Source organism: Talpa europaea (genome assembly GCF_964194135.1).
Source record: "Talpa europaea genome assembly, chromosome: 3".
Classification (NCBI taxonomy): Eukaryota; Metazoa; Chordata; class Mammalia; order Eulipotyphla; family Talpidae; genus Talpa; species Talpa europaea.
In genome coordinates, this window is record NC_140069.1 from 292407 (window position 1) to 305693 (window position 13287).

The 13287-nt window shown below is 75.1% G+C and overlaps 2 protein-coding genes across 2 annotated transcripts; one reads left to right on the plus strand and one right to left on the minus strand.

Annotated features, from left to right (window-relative positions):
- Window positions 1–63: 63 nt before the first annotated feature.
- BOP1 (BOP1 ribosomal biogenesis factor) lies at window positions 64–13226 on the plus strand (the record flags this gene model as incomplete). Its single annotated transcript, XM_084229131.1, has 16 exons — window positions 64–144; window positions 456–650; window positions 3244–3312; window positions 10332–10486; window positions 10581–10698; window positions 10775–10876; window positions 10950–11162; window positions 11237–11398; window positions 11511–11591; window positions 11657–11726; window positions 11805–11937; window positions 12024–12204; window positions 12311–12599; window positions 12682–12766; window positions 12850–12957; window positions 13042–13226. 16 exons carry the CDS (start codon window positions 64–66, stop codon window positions 13193–13195), a joined length of 2196 nt encoding a protein of 731 aa, XP_084085257.1. The 3' UTR covers window positions 13196–13226.
- On the minus strand, window positions 7773–8918 carry SCX (scleraxis bHLH transcription factor; the record flags this gene model as incomplete). Its single annotated transcript, XM_084230778.1, has 2 exons — window positions 7773–7849; window positions 8355–8918. 2 exons carry the CDS (start codon window positions 8916–8918, stop codon window positions 7811–7813), a joined length of 603 nt encoding a protein of 200 aa, XP_084086904.1. The 3' UTR covers window positions 7773–7810.
- Window positions 13227–13287: the final 61 nt, after the last annotated feature.

Below are 13287 nucleotides of genomic sequence, written 5' to 3' on the forward strand. Positions count from 1 at the left end.
CCCCCAGGCCCACGCGGCCCGGACGCTGCCGGAAGTGCCGCGCGAGTCGCGGGGCCGGGAAGCATGGCGGGCGCGCGGGGCGCGGCGGCGGCGGGCGCGCGGCCCGGGGAGCGGCCCGGGGAGCCGGAGCCGGCGCCTGCGGAGGTGACAGCGGGCGCCGCGGGCCGGGCCGGGCCGGGCCGGGCCGGGCCGGGCGGCGGGCGGGGCCGCGTGTGGGGAGCGGCGGGCGCGGCCGCACGTGGGAGCGGGGCCCGGGGCCGGGCGGCGGCCGCGCGTCCTGCAGCCGGGGCGCGCGCGAGGGCGTCCTGCCCGAGAGCCGCCTGCGGTCCCCGGAGAGCCGCGCTGCCCTGCCGGCCGCGGCCGCGCCGCGGGGAGGTGCGGGTGGGGAAAGGCCCGGCGCGGGGCGGGCGCGGCGTGGAGCGCGGGGCCTGATCGCGGGGCTGTGGTCCCTGCAGCGCCCTCCCCCCGGCGCCCCTCCTCCCCGCCCCGGGGGTGGCAGCGATTCCGGCCTCTCGGACAGCGAGGAGAGCGTGTTCTCGGGCCTGGAAGATTCGGGCAGTGACAGCAGCGAGGACGCCAGCGCCGAAGGACAGGATGGCGCCGGCAGCTCTGAGGGCCACGGCGTCCTGGGGGAGCTCCCGGGACAGCAGGTGGGTGAGCGGTGACTTCGCTGGACAACGGGGGGCCGCGGGTGACCTGAGTGGGGGAGGACAGTGGCCGCAGCAGGAGCAGGTGTCTGCTCTCGCTCCCGGTGAGAGACACGAGGGAAAGCTCGGCGGAGCTGCACCTCGCCCCGGGCGTGGTGTCCAGAGCTCTGCCCTGGCCGCCCAGGGTCCACACCCATGACACGGCGCGAGAGCCAGGCCTGTCCATCCTTGCGGGGCCAGCCTTCGCGCTCCCGGTGCTGCCCACGAGGAGCCAGAGCCCACCTGCTCCCGGCTGTGGCCGCGGGTGTGCGTCCAGCCGCCATGTCAGGCGCCCCTTGTCATCAAGGCCATGTGTCCCGCTCCCCTTGAAGAAAGTACAGACATGTGGAGGGGCCTGGAGGCCTGGGAGGGGCGCAGGCAGCCCCAGGGAGGGCTGCGTGTTGCTCTCCCGAAGAGCTGGGCACCCCGATTCTGGAGGAAGAGCCCTCAGTCTGGGCCGCCCCCTGTCAGGCTCTGGGGACCAGCCCCAAGGCCTCCCTGGACACAGCCCTGCTCTGGGCTCTCCTCTGCTGTGCGCTTGCCTCATTCTGTCCGGTTGCTCCTCAGGCTCCAGGCGGGCACCTGCGCTGGCTGAGCCCTGGTCCCCGGATGGCCATCCTGGTGGAAGCCGGGCCACAGGCTGCCTCTGCTCCTGCGCATTCGGTTCTAAACCCGGCGCGCGGTGTCACGCGCAGGCCTGTCATGCTTGGAGCCGAGCTCCGTGAGGCCTGCCCAGCATGTGCCCTTTGCTCCGTGGGCTGCTGGCCCTGCAGCCATCACGGCTTCACCTTTTGTTCCCTTTTTCTAAAACCTCCTAGTTTTTCCTAGAATGTAGCTGCTGTCGTGGCCCCAGATGCATCTTTGAGATTTCCCTGGAGCTGAGCAGCTGGGGGTGTCCCTGTTCTTCTCCGGGTCAGGATACGCCATGCTCTGGTCCTGCTCAAGGCCGCTCTCAGCCGTGTCTGGAGTCGCTTGATGGGGGTGGCGGGAATGGCACTGCCTGCTCCTGGGGGCCAGCTGCCATGGGGACTGCTGGGACAGTCGGGGTATAGAGGTGCACCCCAACTGGCCAGCCTGGGTGTCAGCAGAGGAACCATGTCGGGTCAGTGGTGGGGGCTGCTGCTTAGGTGGAGCACAGGCACGAGCAGCAGCTCATGGGGTCTACACCAGCCGAAGCTTCAGCTTGCGGGAGCCATAGCCGCGCCGGTTTTTCGCTGTGTGTGGTTTTGGGGGTAAGCGCCCCACAGGCCCCAAAAGCCCCCGCTGTGCTGATGGTGCATTCTCCAGGGGCCGCTCATCCCTGGGCACCCTGTGAGCACCCACGTCTGCCTTGGGCCCCTGGCCCCAGTGCCTGCCCTTCCCTGCCCCACAGGCACTGGGACTCTGGCTCTGCCCTGGCGCAGGCCCCGCCCGGCTCGCCCATGTCCTTCACTGCCTATGTGCTGGCGCTGCCCGGCTTCTGCGGATAGTAGGTTCCCCTGGGCACTGCTGGCTCTGAGGGCCCTTAGATTGGCCCAGAGGCCCCACGTGCGCACCCCTGTCTTCCCATCTGGTTGCCCCAACTTTGCCTGCTGATGCCTCTAGCCAGAGGCCAACTGGCCTTCCCCTCTCTGGCCCCCTGCCCAGGAGTCTCCAGCCCCAGGTTGGGGTGCTCGCCTTCAGGCGGATCTGGAGGGCACTGCGGGCAGCGTGGAGCCCGCCGGGGCAGGTGGATCCGCGCAGACCCCTGTGGCGGTACTTCTGCTCCTGAGGACCAGGGGTCCAGGGTGGCCCAGCGGGACGCAGCTGCCTCTGCTCCAGGCCACTGCGGCAGCCTCGCCGCCCCCAGCGGCCGCGCGCTCCGCTGCCCCCTGGTGGAGGCCGGCAGCCCTGCAGCGTCTCCTGCTGGCTGCTGGGGCCAGGGCTCCTGTCCCGGCCCCCTGGCAGGGGCTGTGGGCAGCCCTGGGCCCGCACCCACACGCCCTGCTCCGGCGGGGCAGGTGGGGCGGGGCGCTGGCTGTGTCTGGGGCAGGCCCGGGGACTCCGTGCCCCCACCCGCTGTGGTGACCCACTTTATGCGGGCAGTGCTCCCGCCCCGCAGCCGGGCAGGGGCGGGGGACACGGAAACCGAATCCCGCCTCGTTCCCCTCTGGAAAACACTGTCCCTCCCGCCCCTTCGCGTGGAGCGTGGCCGGGGCGGGCGGGCGGCCGGGCCTCAGGTGTGGCCGGTGTCCTGGGCTTCAGGTTGGGGTGGGGTTCTTGGGGCGACACTGCTGACCTGGTGGGAAGCCCCGGCCATGGCGCCTGCATTCTGGGCCCCAAGCAGCGGGACTGGACACTGCTCGCAGCTGGGAGACCTCGGGGCGAGGGTCCTGCTCGGGGACTGGCCGTCGGGCCCGGGGCTGAGAGCCACACGCTGCCCTCAAGTGCCTGGGCCAGATGGCCGCCCCTTCCTGGCTGGGCCGCCCGAGAGTCCGCTGCAGCCGGGAGTCCAGTCTTGAGCGAGAGTTGCGCGCGTGGGGCTGCCCATGCCCAGGGCCGTGAGGCCCGGCGTGACCGTGCTCCCCTCTCTCCGCAGGCCCCGAGGACAGAGGTGCCGCGCGCGCAGGACCGGGACGAGTACGCGGAGGACAGCTCCGACGAGGAGGTGGGCCGGCCGGCCTGCTGCGGGCGGCGGGGGGGCTTCCGTCCGTGCGGGGCAGCAGGTCCTGGCGTGGCCCGAGTGGGCGTCCTGGCTGCGCGCCGCGCTGGTCTGGAAGAGCGATTTCGGGCTCGAGACACATGACCGAGGGCGAGGGCGGCGGCGAGGGCCCCGGCCAGGCCCGTGTGCTCCAGGGCCGGGCTCCGGCCCCGGCGAGCAAGGGGCGCTGGGGGCCGCTGCCTCAGGTGGGCATGGGCCCCGCCCCGCGGCCTCGGAGGCCCCTCGCCCTCGGGTTTGTGGGGAAGGAACAGGCTGGGCGCCGACCGCCTGTCCCGTGCCTGGGGCAGCGGGTCTGGGCTGGGAGGTGTCCCCCAGAGCCCTACCTGCTGCCGTCAGCCCCCCACAGCCCCCCCCCCCGCGTGTCCCCCCCCCCCACCCCGCGCGCTTTTGGCAGCGGCTGCAGGAGCTTTGGCCGCCGGCCCGCCCGGTCTCTGTGCGTTCAGAGAACAGAGACAAAACAAAATAAATTGGTTTCCTGGCCGGAGCAGCGGGCGCTCAGCGAGGGAGGCCGGCCTGCGGCTCCCTGCCCGCCCCCCCCCCCCCACGGCCCTGGCTGTCGGCAGCCACATCCTGTCGGCTACTTTTTTATATTTGGTATTTTGAGAAATCGACGGTGATGGTAACGGGAGAGGCGGGGGCGGGGCCTGCGCTGCCCACGGTGCTGCTGCTCCTCCGGCCGCCGGGCCCCTGCGGGGCTGCGGGGCTGCGGGGGCGCTTCCTCCCGCGATGACTATCCCATATGGCGGCCTGAGTGACAGGGGAGCCGGCCCAGCTCAGCCCGGGCGAGGGGGCGGCGGGCTCAGCTTTCAGAGCCGGGGCCAGGGCGCTGACCCCAGGGGCCGTCTGGCCTGGTCGGGCTGCGGCGAGCCTGGGGGAAGGGGCCCCGGCTGTCGCCCTGCCGGGCTCCCTGCCGGGGTGTTGGCCTGCGGGGTGCGCCCCGCGGTGCTGAGGTGGAGGCCAGGGTGCGGGGGTCTACCCGGGCCCCCCAGGGCCTCCTACCCGCGTGGCCCCCTTGGGCCTGCGGGGACCAGGGACCACCGCCCCGCGTGAGGGCCTGGCTCCTGCGGCCGCCCCCGACTCAGCCAGGCTGTGCCCCGAGAGCCCCGCGTGCCGTGGGCCCGGGGGTCCTGCCCCCGCGTGTCCCGCTCTTCCCTCCTTCCAGACCACCCCACCTCACAGACGTGACTTCATCCGGCGGGGGGGGCCCTGGGGGGCAGGGACGGGCTGGGGGCCGGCCGTCCCGCAGCCGGGGACACGGAGGCCCGTGTCCTGGTGCTCGGGAGACGCGGGGTGGCCGGCGGGTCCCCGCAGGCCCCACGCGCCGGCCGGGCTGGGCTGAGGGCCCCGCGGGGCGGCCGCGCGTCTGCTCTCTGGCAGCGCCGTTAATGGCTTCCCCCAGCTACTGAACCGGCAGCTGCCTGGGCCTGGCGGCCTCGCTCCCGGGCGCCGCCCCCGCCGCCCTCAGACTGCAGCCTGCTCGCGCTGGCCGCCCGCCCGGGGCTCAGGTTTCCCTGTTTGTGGAGAGCGCCGGCCTCCCTGGCGGCCTCCACCCCCGCGGCTGCCTCCGAGGGGGCCTCTGGCCCCCGCCTGGCCCTGCGGCCTTCCCGCAGGGTGCCCCGCCCCAAGTGAGCCCCACACGGTGGGGGGCGCCCCAGGGGGCCTGGCTCTCGGGGGCCCTTGGTCGAGGCGCCCCTGGAGAGAAGTTGGGGGGGCTGGGCAGGGCCAGAGAAGCTGGGGCGGGGGTGGACTTGGGCGCCCGGCCTCCAGGGGGGCGACTGGGTGGGGGGCGCCCGCCTGCCCTGGGCCGGCCCTTGGGGGGCGGCTGTCCCCAGGGGAGGGGCCGGGTCTGCAGCTGTGTCTGGTGAGCCGTCTGTGAACGGGCCGTGGCCACGCAGCCCGTGCCCACCCCACGCTGCCCGGCGTTCCTAGGGTCCCCTGTCTGCGGGAAGCAGGGAGTCAGGGTGTCTGCGTGAGAATGTCTGTTGCCCCTGGGCAGCCCTGGACGCCTGATGCTCGCCCCCCCCCCCCCCCCGGCTCCACGGCCCGCCCTGTCCCGGAGGTGCCAGCATCCCGCCCGTGGGCATCACGGCTCTGGCCCGAGCCGGGGCCTGGGCAGCAGCATCTGAGGGTGGACGGACGGCCTGCCCAGCGTCCGCGGGGCTCCGAAGGCCCAGGTCGGGAGGGCCCAGCCGGCCCTGTCCCCTGGGCTCGGCCTTGGCCCGGCCTCCTGGGGCCCTGGGCCGCAGGAGCAGGCGGCCTCTCCCCAGGCTGCGGCCTCCGGTGGGCAGGTGAGCCGGGCAGCACCCCGGGAGGAGGAAGGAGGCGCAGGAAGGCCGGAGCCCGGCGGGCGGGAACACTGCCGCATTGTAATCGGAGAGGGGCAGGGGAAGAGAGCCCGCGCGAGGGCGGCTGACCCCGCGCTCCCCGGGGACAGGTGGGAGCGGGAACGAGGAGCTAGTGAAGGATTCCAGAGGTGGGCTGGCTTCCTCTCTCGCAGACAGACTCGGGAGGGAGCGGGCAGCCGGCCAGGCCGTACCTGCACTTCCAATCTCGGCCTGACAGCTGCAGCCACTTTGGGGGAGGGGAGGGGCGCAGTGAGCGGCGGAAAAACCCCAGCCGCTCTCCAGCGGTGGCCGAGTCCAGCGGGGGGGCCTCCGCGGCCACCGGTCCTCGCGGTGCGAGCGCCGGTGCCCCTCGGGCTGGGCTGGGCGGCCCAGAGGGGTCTCGCTGGGGGTCACATGGGCTTCCTGGCAGCCGCAGGTGCTTGGGGGGGGGGGCGCCGTGATGAATCATGTGTGCTGCGGGCTGCCGGCCGGCCGGAGCTGACAGCGGGCGGCCGAGTGTTTCCAGCCCGCCTGGCCGGCGGCACCGGCCTTTCCAAGCCTCCAGGCCCCCGCCCTGCACCCTGGCGGTGCTGGGGGCCACCGTGGGCCCGAGCACCTGCCACCCTGAGGGCGGCCACAGAACTCTAGCTGGACCCTCTGGGTGGGTGGGTGGGGTCTCAGGTCTCCCCGCCCCTGGTGGGGCTGAGTCTGGGGGGAGGGAGCGCTGACCCTCGTGCTGGTGCCGGACCCTGGGCCGCCGCTGCCCGTGTGGCTCGGGGTGGCTCCTGGGTCCTCTGCCTAGCTCAGCCGGGCATCATGGGTGGGGGTTCACGAGGGAGCTCGGCGGAGCTGGACAGGAGGCGGGGGGCGGGCAGGCTGCACCCCCTCTAGAGCTGCACTAGGGCCCAGGGCTAGGGAGGGACCGGTGCCCTGCGCCAGCTGCACCCATCCCTGACCAGGGCTGGGGAATGCTGGCACGCTGGCCCATCCCCCCACGTTGGCCGGAGGGGCTCTTTCAGGGCTTGGGGAGGAAATTTGGGGTGGGCTTCTCTGAGGGAAGCCTTCACCCAGAGCCCCTCCTGCCCGCTCCTGTCAGGTGGGGCACAGCCCCGCCCTCAGGACTCTGGCTTTGCGAGTATCCCCCCAAGTCACACCCCTGTTTCCTCCTGGGGAGCCTGAAGCCCGCCGTGCCCAGAGGGGGCCGCCCTGGCTCTGCTCTGCTGGGGTGCCCACGCGGGCCCCGGCACCTGCCCCTCTGAGGTTCCCAAGGGCACGCCAGTGGGGGGCCCCGGGCCGGCTGGGAGGCCTGGGCAGCACCTGGCACTCTGGCCCATTCCTGCCGCTTCCGGAAGTCGGACTGTCGGCCGCCTGGGGGGTGCAGGGCCCCCCTTCTCCTCTGTGGTGCCCGTGTGGCCCACAACGCGAGCCGATCGTCACCTGCAGGCTTTAATGACCAGCCAGCTGTGCGCGGCTCCGGCGCCGAGTCGCTGCCCCCCCCCGCCCTGGAGAGGTCCTGGGGCGGGGGAGCCGGCGGAGGGCCCTGCCGCCCTCTCGGGGGCCCGGGTTGGGTGCACACGGGCAGCGGCTGCTTGGTCCAGGGCCCCCACCCATCTTGCTGGGCAGTGCCCTCCCTGTGTTCCTCGGCCACTTGCCAGTTGGGGCGCCTGGGCAGAGTTCGGGGTGCTCCGGCCCACAGCGGGGAGCTCGCCCTCCCGCCGCGGGGCGAGGGCTGTGGGAGACTGCAGCCCGCGGCCCCTTCTCCGGGCCTGGCGGGACAGGCTGCCCTGGGTGCCGGGAAGCGGGGGCCGCCGTGCAGAGGAGGGCCGGCCGGGGCTGGGCTCGGGGCGGGGCGCAGGGTGGGCGCTGAGCCTGGCAGGTCAGAGGGGGCTCCGTGCGTGGAAGGTACCGTTTTGACTTTAATTATACAAAATTTCCAGACTTTATATTATCGTATCAGAGGCGCAAGAGGCCAGCACAGTGACCAGGGCGAGCCCCAGTGGGGGCCGGTGTGGAAAGTTCCAGGCGCCAGGCCCACGCGGGCCGGCTGAGTCCTGCTGCCCGCCGGCCGTGGGCCTCCTCGTGGCCGTGGGGGCGGCGCGGGCGGGCGGGCGGGCGTCGCTCTAGCTGCGAATGGCCGTCTTTCTGTCCCGGTCCTTGCTCTGCGGGGGAGGGGCAGCGTCAGGCGGGCGGCCCCAGCCGGCCCGCGGGCTCCCGCGGCGCTGCCCCGGCCGGCTGAGCGCCCCGCCAGGCTGCCCCGCGCGGCGCGGGGAGGAGCGCGCGGCCGCGATTGTAAAATTAAATTTCCCAGATGTTCAGGCCCCAGGAGCGCGCGCCGTCTGGAGAGGAAATGGGCTCGGGCGACCCTCGCCGTCCTCCGCCGGCTCGCCCGGCTCTTCCGGCGCCACCGGGCCGCGCGGCCCCGGCCCCGGCGGCCTCCCGCGCAGCCCCGCGGGCGGGGCCGCCTGCGGGGCAGGGCGAGGGGCGGCAGGTGGCCAGGCCCGGCCCCGGGCCCCGGGGGCGCGGCGCCCTTCCCCGGGGGGCGGGCCGCCCGCCTCTCCTCCTCGCGCGGGCGGTGTCCCGGCCCCCCCGCCCCCCCCCGCACCTGTGCCCGGGCGGCCGGGCGGCCCGCGAGGCGCAGGTGGGGGCGGCGGGGCGCGCACTCACCAGCTTCCTCTGGTTGCTGAGGCAGAAGGTGCAGATCTGCTTGGGCTGGGCGTTCTCGCCGGCGCGCGCGGGGGGCGCGGGCGGGGGGCTGCCGGCGCGCGCCGCGGGGAAGAAGGCGGGCCCCGCGTGGCAGGGCTGCCCGTCGCCGCAGGCCTCGCCGAGCAGCAGCACGTTGCCCAGGTGCGAGATGTAGCTGGAGGCCAGGCGCAGCGTCTCGATCTTGGAGAGCTTGCGGTCGGCCGGCTCGGTGGGGATGAGCGTGCGCAGCGCCGTGAAGGCCGTGTTCACGCTGTTGGTGCGGTCCCGCTCGCGCGCGTTCGCCGTGTGCCGCTGCCGGGGCTCGCGGCCGGGCCGCCCCCCGGGCCCCAGGCCGCCGCCCCCCGCCCGCCGGCCCCCGGCCCGCCGCCGCGCGCCCTGGAGGCCGCAGCGCGCCGCGTGCACGCGGCAGGGCTTCTCGTCGGAGCCGGAGCTCTCGCTGCCGCGGTCCTCGTCGTCCGACAGCGGGCTCACCTCGGGGCACAGGTAGCGGCCGGGCGGCGCCGGGCGCAGCATCGCGAAGGACATGGGGCCGCGGGCGCGGCGTCAGCTCCGCCGCGCGCCGCTCATGCCGCCGCCGCCGGCGCGGGCCTCGGCGCCCGGGGCCGGGGAGGCGCGGGGTGGGTGCCCGCGGAGGCGGAGCGGCGCCGCGCGCACGTGTGCGTCCCGGGCTGCGGCGGGGCGGCCGGCCCGGCCTTTATAGCGGCGGCGGCCCCTCCCCCGCGCCGGCCCGCCTCCTCCCCGCCCCCGGCCCCCGGAGGCCGCCGCCCGCCCGGAGCCGCCGCCGTCCTCTGCCTTCCCGCCGCCGCGCGGAGGGGGTCGTGGCCGCGCGAGCGCCGGCTGGGCTCGGAGGCCGGCCGGGGGCGGGAGCCCGGGGAGCCCCTGCGGCCGGGGCGGCGCCGCCGTCCCCTCCCCCCAGGGCGCGGAGGGTCGAGCCCGCGACCCTGCCTCCCCCCCTGGCATGACCAAGTGAACCCAGCTGCCCGGCCGGCGCCTGGCCACACCCTGTCTGCCGCTCCCTCCCATGTGCGCTCGCGCTTCTGTGCCAGGTGGCTGGAAGCGGGGCACGGCGGGGGCCGGGGCTCCTGCGCCCCGGCGCGGGCAGCAGATGTGCGCGCGGGGCGTCCCAGGCCCGGCCTGCACCTGCCACCTTCCGGCCCGACCCCAGGCCAGCCCCGGTAGCAGCTAGGCCCTCCGCTCGGAGCCGCCGCCGCCCGCCCTGGCGGAGCCCCGGCCCTGCCCGCTGCACCTGGGGCGCCCCCGGGCCTGTCCACTTCCAGCAGGCACAGGGGGTGAGTCTGGGTGGGAGGGGCTGCAGGCGGCAGGTCCTCGGGCGGCCGGGTGGGGGGCAGAGCCCAGGGCTCCTGTGCTGTGGCCAGGGGCCGGGGCTGCCAGCCGCGCAGTCTCTCCGGCCCTCCCGCCTGGGCAGCGGCCCCAGCTCCTGGCTGGCGCAGGGAGGGTGGTGGCTGGCAGGGGCCTCCGCCAGGAATGTGTCCCGGAATGTGGCTGCTCTGCCCGCGGTGGGGGGGTGCCACCAGGGGGCGGGGGTCCTCCCGTGCCTGCCGGGGCAGGAGCAGTGGTGCCAGGTGTCCGGGCTCAGTGGGGTCTTCCCCAGGCCCTGTCTGTGGCTCCCCACATCTGCCTAAGGCCCCTGCCAGGGGAGGGAGCCCGCGGGCGATGAGGTCACCCTTGTCTGTGGCTGCCCAGAGCCCTGGCCAAGGAATCCGGGGGGAGGCTTTGGGGTTGGCACTGCTTCAGTGGAAAATGTGAGGGGGCAGCCTCGGCGCCTGGGGGCTGGGGGCTGCGCCTGTTGCCCTGCCACGTCAGACCCCGGGGAGGGTGCCTGGGTGCTGCCGCCCGCGCCCTTCCCCGCGCCTCCGCCCCCGGCCTTGAAGGGGCGCGGGCGGTGCCCCGGGCTGACGTGCGGCCCCGCTGCCCCAGGATGTGCGGAACACGGTGGGCAACGTGCCCCTGGACTGGTACGCGGACTTCCCCCACGTGGGCTACGACCTGGACGGCAGGCGCATCTACAAGCCCCTGCGCAACCGCGACGAGCTGGACCAGTTTCTGGCCAAGATGGACGACCCGGACTACTGGTGGGCGGGCGCGGCGGGCGGCCGGGCGGGGCGCGGCGGGCGGCCGGGCGGGGCGCGGCGCGGCTTGAGTGCTCCGGGATGCCCTGTCCCCCAGGCGCACCGTGCAGGACAGGATGACCGGGCACGACGTGCGGCTGACGGACGAGCAGGTGGCCCTGGTGCACCGGCTGCAGAGGGGCCAGTTTGGGGATGTGAACTTTGACCCCTATGAGGTAGGTGTGTGCCAGCGGCTGGCGGGGGCGGGCAGCCGGGGGCCCTGGCCCACGCCCCCTGCGCTTGGCCCCCCAGCCCGCCGTGGACTTCTTCAGCGGGGACCTCATGATCCACCCGGTGACCAACCGCCCGGCCGACAAGCGCAGCTTCATCCCTTCGCTGGTGGAGAAGGAGAAGGTGGGGCCCCTCTCTTGCCCCCCCCCACCCCGGCCCCCCGCCCGGCCCTCGCACTGACCCCACCCCCGCGCAGGTCTCCCGCATGGTGCACGCCATCAAGATGGGCTGGATCCAGCCGCGCCGGCCCCGCGACTCTGCGCCCCGCTTCTATGACCTGTGGGCCCAGGAGGACCCTGACGCCGTGCTCGGCCGCCACAAGATGCACGTGCCGGCCCCCAAGTTGGCGCTGCCCGGCCACGCCGAGTCCTACAACCCGCCCCCCGAGTACCTGCCCAGCGAGGAGGAGGTGGGCGCTGCGGGCCGGGCCCCGGGGGTGCGGCGGGGCCTGGCGCCGCGCTCACCCGGCGCGTGTCTCCCCAGCGCCTGGCGTGGACGCAGCAGGAGCCCTCGGAGCGGCAGCGCAGCTTCCTGCCGCGCCGGTTCGCCAGCCTGCGGGCCGTGCCCGCCTACGGCCGCTTCGTCCACGAGCGCTTCGAGCGCTGCCTCGACCTGTACCTGTGCCCGCGGCAGCGCAAGATGCGGGTGTGCGGGGCGCGGCGGGCGGGCGGGCGGGGCGCGCGGCCAGGGCGCGAGGCCAGGGCGTGAGGCCAGGGCGTGAGGCCAGGGCGGCCAGTGACCGCGTGTCCTGCCGCAGGTGAACGTGGACCCCGAGGACCTCATCCCCAAGCTGCCGCGACCGCGGGACCTGCAGCCCTTCCCCACGTGCCAGGCCCTGGTGAGCGGCGACAGGGGCGGGGCGGGCTGGGGGGGCGCGGCCACGGCTCACCGTCCCCTTTGCAGGTCTACAGGGGCCACGGCGACCTCGTCCGCTGCATCAGCGTCTCCCCCGGCGGCCAGTGGCTGGCTTCGGGTGGGTCTGAGGGGGGCTGCCCGTCAGGGGGAGAGGGGGCGTGGCATGGGCGGTGCTGAACCCCCCATCTCTGCCCAGGCTCGGACGACGGCTGCGTGCGGCTCTGGGAGGTGGCCACCGCCCGCTGCATGAAGACCCTGCCCGTGGGGGGGGTGGTGAGGAGCGTGGCCTGGAACCCGCACCCCGCGGTCTGCCTGGTGGCCGTGGCAGTGTGAGTGGGGGCGGCGGGGCGGGGCGGGGGGCGGCGCGGGAAGAGGTGGCGCCTGGGTGGGGGCTGAGCCTGCCTCTGGTGCCCAGGGAGGACGCTGTGCTGCTGCTGAACCCGGCCCTGGGGGACCGGCTGGCGTCGGGCAGCACTGACCAGCTGCTGAGCGCCTTCACCCCGCCCGAGGAGCCTGTGCGGCAGCCGGCCCACTGGCTGGAGGCGTCGGAGGGGGAGCGGCAGGAGGGCCTGCGGCTGCGCATCTGCCATGACCAGGTGGGCGGGGCTGGGGGTAGGGGGGTAGGGGGCGGGGCGGGCCAGAGGGAGGCGGGGAGGCCGGGAGGCCGGGAGGCCAGGCCCAGCCAACCTCTCCCACCTGCAGCCCGTGACTCAGGTGACCTGGCACGGGCGTGGGGACTACATGGCCGTGGTGCTGGCCACCTCGAGCCACACCCAGGTGCTGATCCACCAGCTGAGCCGGCGCCGCAGCCAGAGCCCCTTCCGCCGCAGCCACGGGCAGGTGCAGCGCGTGGCCTTCCACCCCACGCGGCCCTTCCTGCTCGTGGCCGCGCAGCGCAGCGTCCGCCTCTACCACCTGCTGCGCCAGGAGCTCACCAAGAAGCTGCTCCCCAACTGCAAGTGGGTGTCCAGCCTGGCCGTGCACCCCGCAGGTGAGGGGCGCGCACCCCGCGGTGAGGGCGGGGGCCGCGCCGCCAGGCAAGGCCGCCAGGCCCCCATCTCTTCCGTCCCCAGGTGACAACATCATCTGCGGCAGCTACGACAGCAAGCTGGTGTGGTTCGACCTGGACCTGTCCACCCGGCCCTACCGGGTGCTGCGGTGAGGGGGCGCGGGGGCGGGGCGGGGCTGGGGGCGGGGCCTCCCCTGCCACGTCCTCACCCGCCCCCCGCCCCCCCCCCCAGGCACCACCGGAAGGCGCTGCGCGCCGTGGCCTTCCACCCCCGCTACCCGCTGTTCGCGTCGGGCTCGGACGACGGCAGCGTCATCGTCTGCCACGGGACGGTGTACAGGTGAGGGCGGGGGCGGGTGCGGGCGGGCGCGGGGCGCAGGGTCCCCGGGTCTCCCCCATGCTGAGCGCGCCCCTCTCCCCACAGCGACCTGCTGCAGAACCCGCTGCTGGTGCCCGTGAAGGTGCTCAAGGGGCACGCGCTGAGCCGGGACCTGGGCGTGCTGGACGTGGCCTTCCACCCCAGCCAGCCCTGGGTCTTCTCCGCCGGCGCGGACGGCACCGTCCGCCTCTTCACCTAGCCGCCCCCCACGGCGGGCCCGCCCGCCCCAATACAGGCCTCCCTGCCGTCCGCCCGCCTCTCGCCTCGGCCCTTGCCTCCCGCGCCGTCCTG